The sequence below is a fragment of the Oncorhynchus clarkii genome, unplaced genomic scaffold (assembly GCF_045791955.1).
Source record: "Oncorhynchus clarkii lewisi isolate Uvic-CL-2024 unplaced genomic scaffold, UVic_Ocla_1.0 unplaced_contig_3643_pilon_pilon, whole genome shotgun sequence".
NCBI lineage: Eukaryota > Metazoa > Chordata > Actinopteri > Salmoniformes > Salmonidae > Oncorhynchus > Oncorhynchus clarkii.
The window spans coordinates 77,501-88,970 of NW_027260819.1; the positions used below are offsets into that span (position 1 = coordinate 77,501).

The 11,470-nt window shown below is 41.0% G+C and overlaps 1 protein-coding gene across 1 annotated transcript in view; it reads right to left on the reverse strand.

Moving 5' to 3' along the window:
• The window catches only part of LOC139401799 (transcription factor COE3-like), a 44,013-nt gene extending 32,795 nt beyond the window's left edge, over positions 1 to 11,218 (reverse strand). Inside the window, exons 1-6 of the mRNA XM_071145777.1 lie at positions 10,503 to 11,218; positions 10,063 to 10,219; positions 9,638 to 9,701; positions 9,106 to 9,161; positions 6,677 to 6,750; positions 4,331 to 4,399 (exon numbers count right to left, since the gene is read on the reverse strand). Of these exons, the coding sequence (XP_071001878.1) occupies positions 4,331 to 4,399; positions 6,677 to 6,750; positions 9,106 to 9,161; positions 9,638 to 9,701; positions 10,063 to 10,219; positions 10,503 to 10,642 (560 nt within the window). The 5' untranslated portion in view covers positions 10,643 to 11,218. The remainder of the gene's footprint in view (positions 1 to 4,330; positions 4,400 to 6,676; positions 6,751 to 9,105; positions 9,162 to 9,637; positions 9,702 to 10,062; positions 10,220 to 10,502) is intronic.
• Between the last annotated feature and the right edge of the window lie 252 nt (positions 11,219 to 11,470).

Below are 11,470 nucleotides of genomic sequence, written 5' to 3' on the forward strand. Positions count from 1 at the left end.
CCCTCCCTCCCTCCTCCCTCTCTCTATCTAGCTCCCTCCCTCCCCCCCACTCTCTCTCTATCTAGCTCCCTCCCCCCCCCTCTCTCTCTCTCTATCTAGCTCCCTCCCTCCCCCCCACTCTCTCTCTATCTAGCTCCCTCCCCCCTCTCTCTCTCTCTCTCTCTATCTAGCCCCCCCACTCTCTCTCTATCTAGCTCCCTCCCTCCCCCCCACTCTCTCTCTATCTAGCTCCCTCCCCCCTCTCTCTCTCTCTCTATCTAGCCCCCCCCACTCTCTCTCTATCTAGCTCCCTCCCTCCCCCCCTCTCTCTCTCCCTCTCTCTATCTAGCCCCCCCCCCCCCCCCCCACTCTCTCTCTATCTAGCTCCCTCTCTCTATCTAGCTCCCTCTCTCTATCTAGCCCCCTCTCTCTCTCTCTCTCTCTGTCATGGGATTCCATCCACTCTCCGCCCCTCTCCCCCCTCCCCCCTCCCCCTTCCTTCTCTGTCCAATGTTCCTATTGGACTTCTGTTACACTCACATTGTTGGGTGAGATTGAAGCACAAAGTGCAGAGACACTGGATCCCTTTTTAACTGTGTTTTAGTCACAATACAAAGTCAAGCAATTGTATGGGAAGAGCAGCTAGCGCTCATTATGTCAGAGACGCCCTGTTTTAAAGTGCTCACCTGACTTTGAAGCCCCGAAGAATACACAATATCACCGGGCACGACAAGTGAAGAAGACCTTGTGTTTCCTCTGCCTTCCCAGGGAGCATTGCAGGCAAGGGAGAGGGCACAGGGAGGGGAACGGCTAGGCTACACGTTTCCACTGAGAGGGTACAGGGAGGGGAATGGCTAGGCTACACGTTTCCTCTGAGAGGGCACAGGGAGCGGAACGGCTAGGCTACACGTTTCCTCTGCCTTCCCAGGGAGCATTGCAGGCAAGGGAGAGGGTACAGGGAGGGGAAAGGCTAGGCTACACGTTTCCTCTGAGAGGGTACAGGGAGGGGAACGGCTAGGCTACACGTTTCCTCTGAGAGGGTACAGGGAGGGGAACGGCTAGGCTACACGTTTCCTCTGAGAGGGTACAGGGAGGGGAACGGCTAGGCTACACGTTTCCTCTGAGAGGGTACAGGGAGGGGAACGGTTAGGCTACACGGTTCCACTGCTTCACACCATAACAAACCGGCTCGCTGTGAGACATACAGAGCACTGGCTCGAGGTTATGTGAGACACAGCGTTTTCTTCTCTCTTTTTTTTTTTACCTATGATTGAATTACGTCTCAGATCTCATCTGTTGTGTCGCAGTTCTATGGACTATTTGGACTGTCAGTCTGCAACGTCTTCCCTTCTCTCTCAGTCAGCGCCACAAAATTCACCATAGTTAAACAATACTAATAAAATACTAATACAATACTAATACAATACTAAGAAAATACTAAGAAAATAATAATACAATAATAATAAAATACTAATAAAATACTCATAAAATACTAATAAAATACTAATAAAATACTAATAAAATAATCATAAAATATTAATAAAATTATAATAAAATAATAATAAAATAATAATAAAATAATAATAAAATTAAGCAACAACATTGCAGAGTGATAACAGTGCTAAGCACAGAAATAGTCAAATCTACCTTGTTAACAGGTTATTACTAATACTGGACAGATGACATCACACACACCCACACACACACACACACACACACACACACACACACACACACCCTCATGGACATATCACATCACACACGCTGTCATTCCACTGTCAAATAATGAAGTCCATTTCTCAACCATTAGGAGGGGATATAGAAACACGTGGAAACACGTGTATAGATGTGTACAACTGAAGTAGGTCTGAAAAGCATAATTTTACCTCTACCTATTACCACAAAACCAATAGGAGGTGATATAGAAACACGCGTATAGATGTGTACAACTGAAGGTCTGAAAAGCATAATTTTACCTCTACCTATTACCACAAAACCAATAGGAGGTGATATAGAAACACGCGTATAGATGTGTACAACTGAAGTAGGTCTGAAAAGCATAATTTTACCTCTACCTATTACCACAAAACAACATTCTGTTAATAAAAATGATATATGTTTCTAAGTAACAACAAAATAACCTAAATACAATATAGAGTCATAATACACACGTTCACAGTATACATATACATATATACATATACATATACAGTATACATATACATATATACATATACATATACATATACAGTATACATATACATATATACATATACATATACAGTATACATATACATATATACATATACATATACAGTATACATATACATATATACATATACATATACAGTATACATATACATATATACATATACATATACATATATACATATACATATACAGTATACATATACATATATACATATACATATACAGTATACATATACATATATACATATACAGTATACATATACATATACAGTATACATATACATATACAGTATACATATACATATACATATACAGTATACATATACATATACAGTATACATATACATATATACATATACATATACATATATACATATACATATACAGTATACATATACATATATACATATACAGTATACATATACATATACAGTATACATATACATATATACATATACATATACAGTATACATATACATATATACATATACATATACAGTATACATATACATATATACATATACAGTATACATATACATATACAGTATACATATACATATATACATATACATATACAGTATACATATACATATATACATATACAGTATACATATACATATACAGTATACATATACATATATACATATACATATACAGTATACATATACATATACATATATACATATACAGTATACATATACATATATACATATACATATACAGTATACATATATACATATATACATATACAGTATACATATACATATACATATACAGTATACATATACATATATACATATACATATACATATACATATATACATATACATATACAGTATACATATACATATATACATATACATATACATATACATATACAGTCATAATACAATGTGTGTAATAGTGGTAAATGAACGCATAAATACCCAGAATGCAATCATACACGTGATTGTGAATACATGTAAACATGCATACATTCTGCCAGAGCTGCTCCGGTCCAGAATGTGAGTCGTCTGTGAGCTCTGTGTTCCACTGGTTGACACATAGACTCTGTCGCTGAGTGACTGAGTGAAAGGCAGCAACTGGCCGTCCATATTTGATTACTAATAAAGAGAGATGTTCCCTGTGTCAGATACCAAATACTCTCCGCTAAGCAAACAGATATTCTAACAACTCAAACATTGGCATTGCTATCCACTGGTGGCCCATAATTCACCCGGGGTTTTAACTCGTCGTCTTTCCCTCTCCTGGTTTCTCCATATTTCACCCGGGGTTTTAACTCATCGTCTTTCCCTCTCCTGGACAGTGGGCCGCATTTAGGAAGGCAGCCAAGCACTCAGATTCACATAGAAATACAGTATAGTGGAATAAATGACAGAGTACTGAATAAAAAACACTTGTTCGTAAATTAGGAGGTGGCCACTCAATGATACAAGTCTGAATGTAAAGCCAAGCGCACTCCAAGCGTTAACAACGGACTCCCGCAGAAAAGCAGGGCAGAGCACAGATAGAGGAAAGGCCGAGGAAACTGTTTCCCCTGACAACTCGCTAGCAATTACCCAATAACCCCACAGAGACCTCCGGGTTTCCAAGTCAACCCACCTGTGCAACAACGCAGGAGAACAACAAACACAGAGACAGTACAATGCTGCGAGACAGAGAGACAGAAGTTGGGCACCACAGAATCCCCAAGAATGACTACAACAATAGTCCCAGAATGACTACAACAACCATGACCATCGCACTCCGCACATACACACAGCACATACACACAGCACATACACACAGCACATACACTCCGCACATACACACAGCACATACACTCCGCACATACACACAGCACATACACACAGCACATACACTCCGCACATACACACAGAACATACACACAGCACATACACACAGCACATACACACAGCACATGCACACAGCACATACACACAGCACATACACACAGCACATACACACAGCACATACACACAGCACATGCACACAGCACATACACACAGCACATACACACAGCACATACACACAGCACATACACACAGCACATACACACAGCACATACACACAGCACACGCCACACGACTAAACCAGAATAGAGAAAAGATCTGTACCGAACAGCGGGTCTGTTTCTTACCTGTCGATGATAACGGGGTCTGAAGGAGTCTCGTTCCTGTTGCCACAACTCTTCTTATCACAACACCGACTACAGAGAGGAGGAAATGAAGATGTGATCAAGTCAGGTTCACACAGGCAGACCAATTCTAATCTTTTGACCCTTTTTTTTTTATAGGCAAAAGATCCAGATTGGTTATAAAAGAAAGATATCAGATTTGGGCTGCGTGTGTAAACTGCAGCTTAAAGAGATTCACACAGTGTGGATCTTCGCATGTTTAATTTTTACTTCCTAACATTTTATTTTAATTCTTTAATTCTATATTTATCTAAGCGTGACAGTGTTTAGATAATGATTGTTGCTGAGCTGTGCCTGTATGCCTGGCGCTATCTGTCTGTCTGTCTGTTGATTGGTAGGGAACCTAGTCAGTCTCGCCACGCCGGGCAAACGGGTAAACATCTCCTCCATCTGTGTCCCAAATGGCACCCTATTCCCATAGACCTCTGGTCAAATGTAGTGCACTAACGTAGGGAATAGGGTGCCCATTTGGGACGTAGCCCTTAGCATTGCCCCTGTGTCCCAAATGGCGCCATATTCACATAGACCTCTGGTCAAATGTAGTGCACTACGTAGGGAATAGGGTGCGATTTGGGACGTAGCCCTTAGCATTGCCGAGCACGGCTGTTGCACGTTTGCTAGTCTCAGGGAGACAACATGTTTGTGGTGTTGTGTCTCTAGCACTGAACTGAGAACAGAAGACGCCAGGAGGCTGGGGAATCGTCTTTCCACAGCTTCAGCTTTTTTTTGTTTCCCTCTAATTGTCAAGCTGTTAATTCTGGAGAGGATGCAGACGGCCATCTTCAAAACCAGCCTTTCTGTGATAGGCCAGAGATTCATTAGAACGCTCAGAAGCCGTGCAGCCCCTGCATCAATCGTTCACTGAAGTAGCATTGTCTCGGTTTAGCCGCTGGTGCTGGTTATGGTGCTGGGGTCTAGCCATAGCTACCGATGGGGATAGGACCGGACCCAAAGCATTGTCTCGGTTTAGCCGCTGGTGCTGGTTATGGTGCTGGGGTCTAGCCATAGCTACCGATGGGGATAGGACCGGACCCAAAGCATTGTCTCGGTTTAGCCGCTGGTGCTGGTTATGGTGCTGGGGTCTAGCCATAGCTACCGATGGAGATAGGACCGGACCCAAAGCATTGTCTCGGTTTAGCCGCTGGTGCTGGTTATGGTGCTGGGGTCTAGCCATAGCTACCGATGGGGATAGGACCGGACCCAAAGCATTGTCTCGGTTTAGCCGCTGGTGCTGGTTATGGTGCTGGGGTCTAGCCATAGCTACCGATGGAGATAGGACCGGACCCAATACTGTGTGGTACAGTTTTATTCATGTTGAAATTATACCAAAAAATGTTTTTATTTTATTTTTTAAAGCCTAGTTGTGTGTTGGTTACATGTCCAGACGAGCTCAGTGAACACCATATGGTGTGAGGAGAGTGTGAAGCTCTTTAAAGCTGCTACTGAAAGTTAAAGAGAATAAACTACGTCTAACAGTCCTCCACTTCTAGAGCTCCAAAACCCGCATCTGTGTTTTCAACCGGAAACGGCCTTTAATATACAAGCAGTGTGTGTACACACACACACACACACACACACACCTCTGATACATTCATTGATATGCAAACCGTTATCTAAAGGGAAAACATAGCTTTTTTTTGTACGTTATGGCGTGGTGATGAGGTGTAGTTCGACCCTCTTGGAGCAGGATGACGCCTGCTGTGTGGGCTACTGTGTGGGTCAGCTCGTGACAAACAGGGATTCAACCCAACTTCATAAGAGCAGTGACTTTATGTAATGCAGGGGGTGCGGGGGGGGGGGGGGGGGCAAGATTATCAAAGCTCCATTTCTGTTTTTTTTTATTCCGCGAGTCAAACGGAACGCCCGTTGACAGAACACAGGAATGTGCCGTCATCTGTTCTCTGTGTTGTGTCTGTTGTCAGTTGACCAATCAAACCCCAGCTATAGTAGGCCAAATCGATACAGGGATTCTGGCCTGTAATTCCTAACGGTCATTGAATGCAACCTCCCTAGTTATAATATTCTATTTCGCATAATATTATGTCTGAGAATAGGCAGCCTATGTAAAATTGTCTATGATTCTGCCGATATGGACCGAGGTGTTTTCATTGCAACAAGAGATTGAGGTTGATGCGTTAATACATCTACTAAAGGAGTATCCTCAAACCCCCCCAACTCAGCATTTTAATACCAAAGCAAAGAAATATATAACAAATATTTTTTTTTTTAAAACAAGCATATATTTAAAGGACGTTGAAATGTAGCTAATCACCGTGACAAGCTCTTTACCTGCACATGATTTCGTGTGTGAGAAGCACTCGGCACATCTCTGGGTTTTTGTCTTGACCTTCATAGATAATAGCCTTGGAATCAAAGAGAGAAATACATCAGAAGCAGACGTTTAGAATATCGAACTGGATAACACGTTGCACATTTGCCGATCTCTGTGGGCTATAGGATGTAAACCTTAACCTACACCACAATAACATTCAATTCATAAATGGATAAATTCATTATATAATTGATTATTAATTCATAAAGTATATAGGCCTACTAATATTGACATATAGGTCTACATACAGCAATTGTATAGTTTATGTTTTATAGGTTAAATTGTAAATTGAAAATAAAAATTAATTTCTCGTAGATAATTTCCAAACAATTAATTTATTTACAAAATATAAATGTATATATATTGTCATGTAAATAAATAGCCTAAATTATTTGCTAGACCACAACAACAAAAAAATGTCAAATAGGTTAATATGTGTATATGTTGTTTATATGTTTTTTATTCATTTATCCCAGGATAATACCAACACCACGTTGGTTATGCTGCAGATGGGCGATGTAAATAATACCCATTTCCGTATACATCAGCGCCATTCTAATCTACAGATATTTCGGGGGGAAAGAGCTAATGGGCAATCTGTTGTTTATTTTGAGCCGCTAACAATGATTTTTCTCGGATACAAAAAAAAAGCGTTGTCGGGGGGGTTCGGTTGAGTAATTTTTGAGCATTGGCTTTAACAGATGGCGTGGAGCTGTAGGTGCGCTCGGCCTCAGTTCTTTTTTGCTCTCTGTCTGTCTCTCTCCCTCCCCTCGTTCTGCCCCGGGTCTGTGATTGCACGGCTACAGCCCGACAACAGCAGCCTGCCTATCCCGCGCGCACCGCCGTTACATCTTGGATGAATGTAAAACCAAAGAAGCGGGGCTTTTAATCAAAGATAAACTCTTTATAATTAGCAATTAAGTAAAACGCATGACACACTATAGGGCCTTATCACAATTGATTTAACAATGAACAACAACGTTGCCATAGCAAGAGGGGACACAAGCGGCTGAATAAAAAACACATCACTACATAAGATATTTCACAGCAAAATGAGATAGGGCTTTTAATATTGTTTTTGGTGCTTCTGGTAGTAGTTGAAAACACATCGGAACCAGCTCTGTTCCATTGGAGGTGAGAGGGGTGCCACGTAGCCTAGCTACAACATCTATATATGAGGGATTTTGGGGGAGTATTGCAGTTATCATCATGTGATTTATTTCCCGTGTCTCGGCTGAAGAAACAGAAATCCATAAACTGCCGGTTCAGCGTCATTGACTCTCTGATCATAGACAGACCTATATAGGCTACAGTCAACGAGGAGCGGGGCGAATCTAACGTGTTGCCTATATTTCCTATATAATAATAAGAGGTGACAAATTATGAATAAAAAAAACTGGTCATAATAATGCTGTTTAACCCTAGACACTGAAGCTATAGGCTATTCAGTGAACTTGGCGGAGGGCACTTAACAATAAGCCCATACTAGCCGAGAAGTGATTTCCGAAAACATTCAGGTTGAGGAAACGCGCCACATTGTCCACTCAAGTGGCCTCTCATACTAAAAAGGGGCTCTTGTTATTGAACCGAGACTTTCTTTTTTTTAGCAATAATAGTGTCGTCTGTTTGTCACAATAAATAATTATTTGAACATTTCTGAACTGATGGACTGTCAACTCACAATTATACTACATAGCAGATAAGACCTATGTTTGTTGATGGCTACGACATCCCATCTATTAGCACATAAAACAAATTAGTGGTTAATTGACTAAAAATGCGCTCACGAGCCAATACACAAAGCACGGTAGTAGACCTACAAAACCAATTCATTTCAGGAACCGTAATATCAGCTAAATATTTTATAGCATTCTCCCCCCCCCAAAAAAAATATATAATATCTCATGTCAAAGTATAATCGCGATTTTAAAAAGAGAAATTAAATAGACCCCATTAAACACTTTTGCTGCGAATTAAATAAACATTAAGGGGAATCGTGCACGGGTATACGGGAGACCCCTGGAGCTCACAACCCGAATTAAAGAGAGGCCACTAAAGGTTATTATTGTAATTAACTATATATCGGATATCTACAACTGTGCATCTCTATAGCCAAGTCACAAAAGTTGTATAAAATAAAAAATAATAACAACAATTACAATCGCTCCAACCCGAGAGCGAGCTGATTTATAGTGAAATATAAACGATAAAAAAAACACAACCACACATGGCCTAATAACTTACAGGCTCATAATTGAAGCATATATCTTCTGTAATAGGGTCAATTTGAAAACCACGCACGTTTCCACAACACACGTTATATTTCAAGCACCATACGCATACAATTTGGCATTGCAGATACGTATATTAAAATACAAAATCTTACCTGTTTTGTCATGGAATCGATTAATCGTACGAAAAGATCCTGTTCTGTTCTGACACCTGTGAATAAAGTATATATATTTTATATCTTGTCATTTACACTGACAAGTATCTTGTTATTTACACTGTGATTTTGCTTCCACATTATATTTTAGAAAATATATGTCTTACAATTTTTACGGACATAAAATAAATATAATTAAAACACGGTTTGTTTGTTTTTAATAAACATGTGTTATCTCAATACATGTTCATGATCATCATCTGGTTCCCGTCAGGTTAAAACGTGGATTCATATCTGATTGTCCACGCATCGCTAACTGAGCGTGGATTAACCATGGACGATGCTAGCTGACACCGACCGACACTGTAGGCAATTTACCACTTTAAAAATGTAACCCAATATCAGACTAACAACCACCATACAACGTTATCTGGCGGAATCAATGTCCAAGCACGCATCCCTGATTTGTACTGATTCACTTCATAATAACCAGACACGGTTTATTTCCTTCATCAGTAGCTATACCACTTACCGTTGCTGTACAGTAACTGTAGTTTGTAGTGTATCCCATTGTTAGTTTTTTCACTGTTTGGTTCCTGAAAATAATGAGCATTGAATCAGTGTTCACATACATTTACTGTGTTTAGTTGATATTTGTCTTGATATGTGGTAATTATGAGCTCACAAAATAGGCTATTGTGAAGGGGTCAAGTGTGTGTGTGGGGGGGGGGGGGGTATCTATCTATGTAGTGTAAAAAAAAATAAAAACTACATGTATAAAATAATTTTGCGACATTCGAAGTCATTTAGAAAATCCACATAACTGCACGTGTCTCCTCCACCGCCTATGACGTGTTTCTGCCTTTACCACCAAATGATGAACTGTGTAGGTGAAAATAAAATTTAAAAATAAAAAATGAATAAAATGGGACGATATTCCAAAGAAATGGCGCTTACTTTGTCCTTCTCCACAAAGTCCACATAAGCTGTCCGTTCGATCTCCACCGGCTGTCCTTGTCTGTCATACAGCGCAAGAACGAAGTGGAAAAAGTTGGATTTTCTGAGGTTGGACGGTGGTTGCTTCTCGTAGTGTGCCCGAGCCAAACCCACACCGCTGCGGGGAGAAGAGAGAAGAGCACCTCGGTTAGATGGGAGAGAGATACACTGCAGATGGAGCTAGCATCAGATGAAAACATTGGGAGATGGTGTGAAAGGCACGTTTTTAGAGACAAGAGATTTCTTGATTTGTCACTTTAACAGTAATATGATGTAATGAGCGTTGGAGAACGCGCTGAAGAGAAGAGTCGCATAGGGAGATTGTAATTGATACATGGCAATGTGGGGATTTAGGGGCAATCTGAGAAATGCATAAAAAATTGGATGTTTGGCAAACGTACCTTTGGGCGGCTGTGTTCGCATCCACTACCCCAGATGTGTGCATCCACGAGCGGACCGAGTTCATCCCGCTGCCCAGCGGTTCCTCTTTCATAGTCGTCCCCCCTCTAGGTAAGCCTATATTTTCCTGAATTCCAAACATTAAAACAGTTTCGTACAAACCCGCTCCAGCCAAATGAGAATAATAGGAAGGTAGTTGTTGAAGAGCAATCTTTCCTTCTTGGTGGTTGACAAATAACAGTCAAATAAGTTTGTTGTAGTTAAAACGTGTAGAAGGAAATAAAAGTCCCAGTTGAATTCACAAGTCCTGTCTCCTTGAGCCCGTCCTGTGTTGGCACGACATGAACAATTCACCGAGTGGGTTACTGTAGTCTATCTCGGTAGCTGGTTGGGACGTGATCCTAGTCGTTGAAGAAGTCGTTCAAATAGCAGGATATGGTTGTAGTTGCTTCTGTTTTATTCTATTTTTTATTCGAAATGCGTTTGAAGAAAACTTTTTTTGTTTTTGGTGATGGCTCCTCAAGCTGGAGTCATCATTACAACAAGCATTTACAACAACAACAAAAAAGCTTCAGTTGAATCGACCACTTCTGGCAATGCGCTCCAGCTCCAGAAGACAAAATAAACGAAATGATTACTATGGAGGTGTTCCTGGACACAGGAGAGGTTGATGAGAGGCCTTTAGCGTCTTGCAGAATGGGATGGAAGCATACAAAACTCAACCCTCTATCCCCGAGGAGTGGAACCTTTCCCGGGAGCCAAAACTCTAAACCCACGGGATGCGCGCTGTCAGAATATGACGCGCTGGTGGGCGGAGCTTCAACCATATATGGAACAGTGACACGTCCTGTCCCTGAACGAGCTTCATTCTGGAGAGTCCTACATTTCAATAGCTGCCTGGCTGAAACCCGAGAGCTCCAGCAAGGCAAGCTCCACTTTTTCCTCCATCAAATGTAGAGATTTCCCCCTT